Raw genomic sequence first — 11,438 nt, 5'->3', positions numbered from 1 at the left:
GTCCATTCTTTCTGGATTTTCATACAGGACACCACACATCCTAAAAGATTAAACCATAAATATGGTTTTAAATATTTTATTAAATACTGTACACATTCCTTTTCTTTATATATTTGGTTCCCCTTAAGGGCATATGCACACGAACATTTGCAGCTCCTGGAAACAGGTCGTATGGTGGCCTGATTCGACAGACTGCATATAGTACAGTGGATGGGAGTCCTTGCATTATATAGAAATATAATGCAAGAAGGTGCCATCTACTGGCCGGTAAAGGGAACAATCTTGCACTATATTTCTATATAATGCAGGAACTCCCGTATACTGCACTATGTGCAGCACGTGGGTTTATACCAGCATACGGAACGTTTACACAGGTTGCACAGCCCCAAGTGTCCTTGGATTATTATGCTTGATTTTGATGGTAGATTTCCTTTAATGTGTAACAATAGTGACATCTTACTACATCTAGGGATGGATCTGTGTAGTCCTGATCGAGGACTGATCTGGTAAGCTCTGTGTGCACTATATAAATAAAAGAATTATTATATATTATTATCTAGTAAGCTGTTTTCTCCCGTAATATGAAAGTTCAGCACTTTTTTTGGTTTTACAATTGTTTGACTGGAAGTGGGCCAGTCTTTATTCCGTGCACTAATCTAATGGGAAATAAATACTGCAGAGTGAGCTGAAATGTCATTTTCTTGTTATTTTTCAACATTGTGATTCTTTCAGTATCTTGGCAGTGGGTCTAAATCATCATTATCAACAATAGGCTATTGATGAGTTACGTAACGCTGCGTGACCACCAAGACGTGCGGCACAACTACTCTCTAGTCTACATGAAAGATGTAACCCTATAACAGTGATGGCAAACCTTTTAGAGACCGAGTGCCCAAACTACAACAAAGACCCGCTTATTTATCGCAAAGTGCCAAAACAGAAATTTAATTTGTGATTTATACTCCTTTCTCACAGTTTTCATTGATACCAGCACCCTGAGGACACCAATAAAGCAGAAAATAGTCCCAGGTACAGCTGACACTTTAAAATAGCTCTGTGCACAGCAAGTCCTGGGCTGTCTGGGACACCTGGAGTCATCTCTGGTGATGGCCTGAGTGCCCACAGAAAAGGCTCTGAGTGCCACCTCTGGCACCAGTGCCATAGGTTAGCCATCACTGCCCTATAAGCTATTTTCCGCTATCTTCCGGTAACTGGTCACTGCCCTATATAGACACCCACAATTCCTTGCGACATCGTCAGTCTTTTTCCCTGCGTTTCAAGTCTCTTTATAGTCAGTGACGGGGATTGGTCGTGTCTACTTACGTCATTCCGTAGAGAAAAAGCTGATAGGCGCTTTGTAATTTCCCTTCCTCCTACCTGACAGCAGGCCGTCATGTGACAGGTGGCGCCGTGTTCACGTGACTCCACCCGTCTTAGCCGCGATAGTGACGTCAACCATCCTTCAGCTGCCTCTGAACGGAGATCGAGAGCTGCTGCTCCGGTGCCATCACCATCATGACGTCCTTCTCTGAGCTCTACTTCAATGTGGACAGTGGTTACTTGGAAGGGCTTGTCCGCGGCTTCAAGGCCGGCATTCTGACGCAAGGAGATTATTTGAACCTGGTGCAGTGTGAGACCCTGGAGGGTGAGTGATCTATCTTAATGGATTAGGTTTTCCTCTTTACGTTAGCAGGGGCTGTGATCTAGAGACAGATCGGCCGGGGAGGTGGTCTCTCTTAAAGGTGACCTCTCCTCCATCCTTCTCATCTGTTGTGTGCCCCGCACCCTACAGCTGGATATATAAGCCCCAGGGATTGTTAAGGATCACAGTAGCCTTACTATGCTTCTTACATCACTGCACAATGACATCACTTTATTCTTTTGTCATCAGATTTCTTACATCTTATTTCTTACATCACAATGCATCACTCATAATGCATCACTAAATCCCCATGTCATAATTTTTCTTACATCACTGCACACTTATTACATCACTTCATCCTCCTGTCACCTTTTACAGCACTATACACTTTTTGCATCACTGTATCCTTGTGTCAGCATATTTCTTACATTACTGTAAACTTAGAAAACATAAATGAAGCACTTTTTGGATGATGCAGTTAAGAAACAATGTTAATATGGCTCCAATATTCATCAACGTGATGTTCCGGCCACACTGGCTTTTGTAAGGTGGCTAGGCCACTCCAGCACGGTAAATGCAAATGGGTAGATGGTCTGTTGTAGTGTACCTCTGTACTATCGGGGCACCCCAGATATTGGTTTTAATTAGAAATGGGCAGACCCATAGTTTCAGCTTGGATTTGGCCAAATTGCTAGATTGGTGGACGAACAGCCAATCCTACAAATTCACACATTTTATCTACTAGCAATGATGGGCGTGTTTTACACACCCTGGACAACCCCTTAAAATGTTCTCTGATAGTAGCTAGTTTCATGGTAATTTGTTTCTATTGTTTCTATCCATCTCTGACTGGAAAAAAAAATGAGTTTCATGTTGTGCAGTCTTACTCAAAGTGGTACAGAGACTCGGTCTGTGTGTCTGATTTTTGAGTGCTCTTTATTTATTTTTAGCAGAGAGATACATTGTTTCTATTAAGAAATTGTAAAAACAGAGAGATCCTGATTGCCTTTGGACCTGTACATTGTATACTTGCCACAGTATTGAGCACCTTTGGCTCTGTGGTTGTATCTGGTCTATGGGAGAAATTTATCACTACTTCAATGCCAGTTTTCTGGGCTAGGAGCTTTGAAAGAAAATTCTTGCATAGTGCAATAATTTACAATTTTTACAACGCATATGCCACCTCCATGCCACTCTATTCAGTTCTGTCTGATCATCAGCGATCAGCGTACTTTTCCCTTTTTCTTTATTTCCTTAAAGGGGTATTTCCACAAAGACAAGTTATATGTCAGCATAACAAAATAACACATTCTCTAATTCACTGCTATTAACAAAAATGCCGCATAAGTCTCACAGACATAATTTCAACCTGTCTCTATCAGTCCTGCTGTACTCAATTTCAGATGCCCCTAGACACAACCTGTAACTTCTGACAGGTCAGCAGCCATCTTGGATTTTTGTGAGATGTAGCAGAGCTCACAGTGTAAGTGTAATCATCTTGTGCATCTCTGATCTGTCTCATCTCTCTCTCTATGTGTCGGTGTGTTAGTACAATGTCAGAAGCCAGATGAAAGTGCATATACACCTTGTACCCTGATAATTTTACCACGTTGTCACCCCACAAAAATGTATCTGCTTAGTGAGGCCCCGCCCACACCCTGGATTTTTACACTGAGCAGCATAGGGAGCGATTAAAACAGCAATAAAACTGAGTAAATTGTAAAGTAAGGGGTTTAAATGATCTGTATTGTGTTAACATCACTAGGGGATTGAAATGTAAGAATTTTCTTTTGTGGGAAAACCCCTTTAAGTAATTATTTTTTCTTAACAACAACCCCTTAATAACCAGGCCCTTTTTTGTTTTTTGTATTTTTCACTCCCCGCCATCAAAAATCTATAACATTTCTAATATAAAAAGCTGTGTTGGGTCTTGTTTTCTGCGTAACAAATTGATTTTCATAGTGACAGGATTTAATATTCCATGCCCTGTAGTGGGAAGCGAGAAAAAAAAATTCCAGATGCAGTGAACTTGGTGGAAAAACGCATTTGCACCATTTTCTTGTTGGCTTGGTTTTTATGGCTCTCAATGTGCGCCCCAAATAACAAGTTTCCTATATTAATTGGGTTTGTACAATCACGGGGGTGCTACATTTATATAGGCTTTCATACCGTTACATAAATTAAAACCTCTGTACTAAAAAAAAATTTATTTTGATATATCAGACATTTTGGGACTTGGCAATACCTAACATGTTTATGATTTTTACTGTTTATTTATATCAGTTCTTGGGAAAGGGGAATGATTTTAATTTATTTATTTAATTTTTTTTACTATTTTGCAGACTCCCTAATGGACTTTAACCCTAGGTTGTCTGATTCTACCATATACTTCCATACTCCAATATGGCAGTATATGGGGATTTTACTGTTAGTGGCACATGGAGTTCATGGAGTTTGTCGCTCTCCTATGACGTCACAGCGAGCAACGATCTAACCCAACACAGCGTCAATGCGAAGGGTTAACATCTGCGATTGTTGACAGCAGTGATCCCGGGTGTTTCTGTTGGGTGTTCACTGCAATATGCAGCAAGCACCTTATATTGAAAGGGCTCAGCCTGTGAACCCTCTCCATACACCCGCAACTGACGTCACACTTTGGTAAGGGGTTAAGATTAACCAAGACACTAATTCTGAGACTTCAGCCTGGCATGTTGTGATATTCAAATAGCAGTGATATGCATGAGAACATAGTCAGTTTGTTACAGGGGTTACTAGTTTCTTTTCCCTTTTTATCTTGGTGTTAAATTTGAAGAGTTTTTTGTCGCAGCATTACACAATGGTTCTTCTCATCATGTCTTTCCTGCTTGCTAAGAATCATATGAGCTGCATTCCTGTCATTGAGTGAAGCCCGAGGTTTCACAATGTGATGGAAAGGAGTGTTTCAGTAAACGCACGTGCCTCTAAATATGGTTTTTACGTTCTGTGCAGTCTGTTAATAGCTTCTTCTTCCCTAAGGACAAGCCTTATACCTGGGTAGCAGTTTTATTTTAATAGTTTTAACGTACTCATCTCTGATAACAGTACTGTAATTGTATTTGTAATGGGTGGATTGTGATCTTCTCATTGTTGGGACTATAGAGTTTGGCAGCTATATTCTGTGGAACATATGGATAGTATTTCAGTATAGTTTAAAGCTGGGGCAAGAGTACTACATGTGCGATAATGTGCCTGGCAATGCCCGCCTTCAGCTTCTTGGCCATCAGTGAGAAGCTGAAGGAGGTTGCACAGAGGAGATTATCACAGGTCACAGATAAAGTAAATATTGACATATATGTAGCAAAATGTTAGTAACTTTTTCTACGCAGAACTTCCTGCTTCGGATGCTCCGTTGCCTCTTTTGGGTTGTTCGGCTCCTCTTCAAGTCTTTGCACTCGGCTGGCGCACACGATGATGTGAGCCGTTTGATGACGTCATTGTTTGTGAGCTGCCAGCATCCGCGAGGGGACCCGAGGCAATGGAGCATCAGAAGCAAAAGAGGACCTGCGGGGGGGGGGGGGGGGGGGGATGGGGGATTTGGAAAGGTGACTACAGTGTTAACTTTTTTTTTTTTTTTTCTTGAGTATAAGCCGAGTTAGGTTTTTTCAGCACAAATGGTATGCATGTTTAAGGTATGTGGGGTATGTATGAAGATCTTACTGTTTTTAGGAAAGTAATTTTTCTGGATTTGTACATTTTTAGACCATTTTTCCCCAATTATCTTATTTAAGATAATTGGAAAACGGCCAAAAACGGTAAAAAAAAATGGATGAGTTTTCAAAAACGCATGTGTTTTTAAAGGACTGCTTAAAACGGCCTAAAAACAGGTTCAAAACGCCACTTGTGACACCACCCTTAGAAACACATCACCTTAGGCTGATGCCACACATGGTGGTTTTGGTCAGTTTTTAAGCATTCGTTTTCAGTCTGTTTTTGACCATTTTAACATGCGTTTGGCTGCTTACAACCTGTTTATCTATTAAGATAACTGGGAAAAACGGATAAAAACTGATGCGTTTTTAAACTAACTTAAACTGCTTAGTAACGGCATGTGTGACATCACCCTTACCCTGTGAGTGTTAGCAGTAGCTGTTTTCTGCTGTAAGACATGTGAACCTGTATCTTGTTTACACTATGGTTTCATAGAAGGGGAGGAGCTGCTGCTCACAGGGAAGGAGGTCAGGTAACAGTGAATGTAACAGAGTTGGAAGTATGCTAAACAGTGAATGCAGAAGAGCTGGTTGTATATGCAGATGTCTCCTGCACAGAATTGTGAGGGACAAGATCTCCCTGTTCCCTATCAGTCCCTCCATCTGTGATTCTACAGAAGTTTCTCTGTCTGTCTCTGCTCTTCATGTTGCTCACTATCTCCACTTTGTCATCGGCAGTATCAACTCTGTCCAGATAAGCTATTAACCCTTAGTGCTCACACAGCACAGGCTATAGACTGCATAACCGGGTTACTTATGATTTTTTTCACTTATTACATGTCTCTTGCTCCTCCTTGTGATGGAAGCTGCCAGGCTGTCACCATATACATCCTGTATGTGAACTGCGCAGTGTTCAGTAGATTTACTTGTGGGAAACTAATGGATTTAATGCTAAATTACTTTGAGAGCGAATACAAGGCATCATGGGATCTGTGGGCAAGCTAGCTGGCCTCAGCCTGAGGGCATAGACTGACAGACAGTCTCAGCTTACTTCCCCTCTGACAAAAATCTTTCTCACCAAACGCTTTCAGAACAGAAAATGTCATAACTTTGGAAAGAAAAGGACGAGCAGCACAAAGTAGGCATCATTCTATTTGTTTTCAAAGGGGGAATCACATATAATAATTTGGTAAAATCACTATAGCTTCAAAGTTACGCTTTAATGATAATCCTCACACATTATGATCCACACCTGCTTTTGGCTCCAAAAACTGCATCTGAAATACTGAATGTGTGGCTGCACCCTAAGGGTGAAGACACACATGGCGTTTTTGGGCCGTTTTTGGGCCGTTTTTACTAAGTGCGTTTTCAGATCAGTTTTTCCGAAATTGCGCAATGAAAAACGGACAAAAACGCATGCGTTTTCAAAAAACGGATGCATTTTTTAACACATGCGTTTTTTACCAATCTGAAAACGCACTTAGTAAAAACGGCCCAAAAACGCCATGTGTGTCTTCACCCTAAGGACGATGCCACAAGTGGTGTTTTGAGCGCATTTTTGGCCCGTTTTTAAGCAGTCCGTTAAACGCATACGTTTCTGATTGAATTAAGATAATTGGTGAAACCTATCAAAAAACGCATGACTTTTTTGACGGACTGTTTAAAATCGGGCAAAAAGCGCATTCAAATTGCCTAAGTCTGTAGTCAATGGGGGGGGGGGGGGATGAAAAAGTGTGTGAATGTATTGTTCAGCATAATGGCTCTTTCAGTCACATTCCATAGACACGTGAGGGTGATGTCACACGTTGCGTTTTTGGACCGTTTTAAAGCATGCATTTTCAGTCTGTTTAAAAACACATGCGTTTTTGAATGTTTACCATGTGTTTGGATGCTCTTAATTTGGTTCACAGCTTACTGCCTACACTTCTAAAAATAAACTGGTTCAAAGAAGCCAAATAGATGGCAAACATTCAAAAACACATGTTTTAAAATGCATGCATTTTTAAACGGACCGAAAACGCATGCTTTAAAGTGGTCCAAAAGCAATGTGTGGCATCACCCTAAGCAGTAGGGGGTACAGAGTGTGGTGTGTAGTCAAAGATTCTGAGGAGTGGATTTCCCTGAATTGGACTTGCAGCATTCTCTACTTTTGCTTGTGACGCCTATAAAAAATGTCCTATATAAGTTTTACTACACATCAAAAATGTAATTGCAACATGTTTTTCACTGATCCGTTGCTATAGAAAACAAAATGCAGCGATCAGGTTTTTTTTCTTTTTGACTGATGAAACAAGCTCATGAAAAAATTCCAAACTGAAAAAAAAGTCTCTCAATCTTTCACTGACCAAGCTGTAATGAAATTCTGCAATGAAAACAACATGGTACCATGGGAACAATATAATTTTTTTGTTTAATCATCCGTGATGCTTTTTGGATGTGGTGAAGTCGTGTTACACACTTGCCATTTCTCTGTCATATTGCTGTGGTCGGACTGGGCACTTACTTCCTAGTGTATTTACAGAAACTTCTTGCACATCCAGAAGAGTAGTTCCATCATGAAACACTGAGGAGATGCTGTGAATCTGTTACTACCTTGCCTTCATGTAAAAAAAATAATCTATTTCTCCTGGCAGTAACCAAGGAGGGAGAAGAGAAGCGGACAGAGCAGGGGACCATGACTGGCATTATTACACTATTTTTATCAATATTATTATCAATATTTTATTTTTGTATTTGTCTGGGACATATAGGTCCCAATTACATACATGTAGAATACAGGCTTCTGTGCAGTCCTTATTTGGTTTTCATCAGACTCAAAAATTGCTGTATTTACTTGGCACCAGTGATTTCCACAAAGGCCTTCACTGACAGCCGGGACGGCCTTCAGACCTTAGTGCAGTTGAAGACTTCACATGGATATTTTAAAACATCATTACAGAGTTCTTGCTCCTAAAGCTCCTACTCCCCTTTTACTGCTCTGTTTTTTTGTTGTCAGATTTGTTACGTGAATATATAGCCTTGTTCAATTTCATTATACTCAGTTCAGGTATTCATTAGACAAATTCACAGGATAGCTGAAAAAAAAGTAAGGTTGCGTCTAGAGATGGGCGAATTGATTCTAATGATTCTAAATTAGTTTAGAATTTCACGAAAAATTAGATACGTCACAAATCCGTAGTTTACAGTGATTAGTGGGATTGAATTATGATTTTCCAATACGTCCCCCATGATGGCCCACTTGGAGGATGCCCTTTGACCTCTGTAGGGACAGGAAGCAGAGAGGTTAAAAGCCTCCCACCCGCATCCTCCTGCTAGTGTCTTCCTGTCCCTACAGGGGATAGGTCAGAGAGGCTCTCCCTCTCCTCCAAGTGGGGAGGGGGGGGACGTTTTTCTGTCTTACCGGGGTTACGCCGGTCTATTGCAGGCCGTAGTTCCCCTCCGGATCGGGTCCGCGGCTGGGTCCTCCCTCCCTGGTCCTAGGTGATCCGGAGCTCAGTCCTCTCCAGTGGCTGACGGCGGCCTACACGAGGACGCGCGACACATCCAGGAGCTCCGTTCCCAGGAGTCCTTTGCGCCCGATGACGACTTCCGGCTGCGACCGGAAGTGAGGTCAGAGCGTCCTGGAGCACCGGAAGGGCCGCAAATCAGCCACCTGCTTGGGGGATGGGCTCCCCGATAAGGTATTTAAACTAGCGCTGTCATGGGGGCCAGTAGCGTTGTCTCGTACTGGTGCATATACCGTTCGGTGGCTTTGCTGTCCCAGACATTTCTTGACATGGCTGATGAGGCAGACTTGGGCCTACTCCACCCTCCTGGTTATGTAAGTGGTGCTGTATGGCATGTTCTAGTAGTAGTTACTATATATTAGAACCCAAGTTAGTTATATTCCTCACCTTCCTCCCTTAGGATAAAGATCAAAGGTCTAAGGGGGAAAGGCAAAGAGGACAGATCAGAAAGGTCTGAGAAAGTTAGCAAGCCTGCGAAGAGCAGAAACACTGCTAAGAAATGCAATATGTGTCTTCACACTATGCTTGATGCATATTCAAAGCCTATTTGCAGAACTTGTATCCAAGAGTTCATGTGAGAAGAGAAAACCTCTTTTATGGACGAGTTAAAATCCTTTATTGAGGAGAAAGTGGTAGCTTCAGTGGCGGACATCTCTTCCTCTGAGGAAGAGAATTATGATTCAGAAGTCCCGTCCTGTTCTCTAATTGACACAGAGGAACATGATTCTCAGGATATAGGTCAAAAGACTGATCCGCGTCACCTTTTCCAATTGGATGAGCTGGATAACTTACTAAAGGCTATACGTGAAACTCTTAATATTGAAGAAGTTCCCTGCATGTCCCGTGAGGACGACTTGTTTGGAGGGCTGAGAGCCAAAAAACAACACGTTTTTCCGGTTAATGATACCTTAGGGTTGATTACAGAAGAATGGAAGGACCCAGAAAAGAAGATCATCACTTCCAAGGGGTTTAGGAAACGTCTTGTCTTCGATCAAGAAGTTTTAAAAGTTTGGGACTCTGTTCCTAAAATGGATGTGCAGGTGACGAAGGTTGTCAAAAAGACAGACCTACCGTTTGAAGACTCTGCACAACTCAAGGATCCTATGGACCGGAAGGCCGACACTCTTCTTAAAAGGGCCTGGGAAACCTCCATGATCAGCCTTAAATCCAACCTATCGGCTACCTCAGTTGCCAGAACCCTCTTCTTCTGGCTGAACCAGCTAGAATCTCATATCAGAGAAGGCACTCCCAGGGCTTCTCTGTTAGAAAGTATTCCACTCTTAAAATCTGCTACGGCCTTCTTGGCTGATGCTTCAGCTGAAGGTGTCCGGTTCGCGGCCAAGGAAGGGGCACTAACAAATGCTACGGGGAGAGCTTTGTGGTTAAAACAGTGGGGCGGTGATATCCGCTCAAAATCGAAGCTGTGCAGTATCCCATTTTCAGGAGATTTCGTCTTCGGTCCAGAATTGGACAACATTCTAGAAAAAGTCTCCGATAAGAAGGGGTTTTCGGAAAATAAAGCATCTTCCAAGAAACCTTCATTTCGTCCCTTCAGGAACACCAAGGATTCCTTTTGTGGGAAAGGTAGACAGGGACGCTGGAGTTATCCTAAAGGGGGCAGAGGCAGGGGTTTCCTATTCTCCCTTGGGTCCTGAATATCATCACATCTGGGTACAGGATAGAATTCAGTGCCCCCCCTCCATCAAGATTTATGCCACCCTTCTCTTCTACTTCTTCCTCTACCCATTCTCTCATCTGGCAGGAGGTTTCATCTCTCATAGTCTCGGGAGTGGTCATCCCAGTTCCTCAAGATCAAGTAAAGACGGGCTTCTATTCCCCCCTCTTCCTGGTCAAAAAACCCAACGGGTCAAACCGGCTGATAATAAACTTAAAGGCCTTGAACAACTTCATCACCTACAGGAGATTTCATATGGAATCGGTAAGATCTGCTACCCAGCTCATTTACACCGATTATTGTATGTGCACAATAGATCTTCAAGACTCCTATTATTACATCCCAATTCACTCCTCATCTCAGAGATTCCTCAGATTCTCTGTCTTTTCTCCAGAGGGCTCTATCATCCACTTTGAGTTTCGGGCTCTTCCTTTTGGGATCTCCTCAGCTCCGAGAGTGTTTACAAAGATCATGGTGGAGGTGGTTGCATTCCTGAGGCTACAGGGAGTATCTATCATCCCTTATTTAGACGATCTGCTAATTGTGGGGAAAGACAGATCAGATCTTATTACAGCAAGAGATCTTACTATGAACAAACTCTCAGATCTGGGGTGGTTAATCAACACCCGGAAGTCAGATCTTTCTCCCTCTACTTACAAGAAGTTCCTTGGTGTAATGTTGAATTCTACTTACCTGATGTCCTTTCTTCCTCAGGAAAAAGCAGAAGATCTGAGACATCAGGTTCGCTCCTTCAGAAGGAAGATTACCATCTCAATCCGAGGAGCAATGAAGGTTCTAGGTCTCCTTGCGGCCTGCCTCCCATCGGTGGCCTGGAGCCAAAATCATTCCCGTATTCTACAGAGTTGGATTCTCAGCAGTTGGAACCAGGGTTGGACAAAAAAGTCTACATTCCGGCCTCAGTAAAAAGA

General features: G+C 42.3%; 1 protein-coding gene across 1 annotated transcript in view; it reads left to right on the top strand.

Annotated features, from left to right (window-relative positions):
- The first annotated feature begins 1,367 nt into the window (after window positions 1–1,367).
- ATP6V0D1 (ATPase H+ transporting V0 subunit d1) overlaps window positions 1,368–11,438 on the top strand; it is a 105,348-nt gene continuing 95,277 nt past the window's right edge. Inside the window, exon 1 of the mRNA XM_072117720.1 lies at window positions 1,368–1,645. Coding sequence (XP_071973821.1) covers window positions 1,516–1,645 — 130 coding nt within the window. The 5' untranslated portion in view covers window positions 1,368–1,515. The remainder of the gene's footprint in view (window positions 1,646–11,438) is intronic.

The sequence above is a fragment of the Engystomops pustulosus genome, chromosome 7, assembly GCF_040894005.1.
Source record: "Engystomops pustulosus chromosome 7, aEngPut4.maternal, whole genome shotgun sequence".
Taxonomy (NCBI): Eukaryota; Metazoa; Chordata; class Amphibia; order Anura; family Leptodactylidae; genus Engystomops; species Engystomops pustulosus.
Note: the sequence above shows the minus strand (reverse complement) of the source record. Positions and strands in the feature narration are given on the sequence as shown.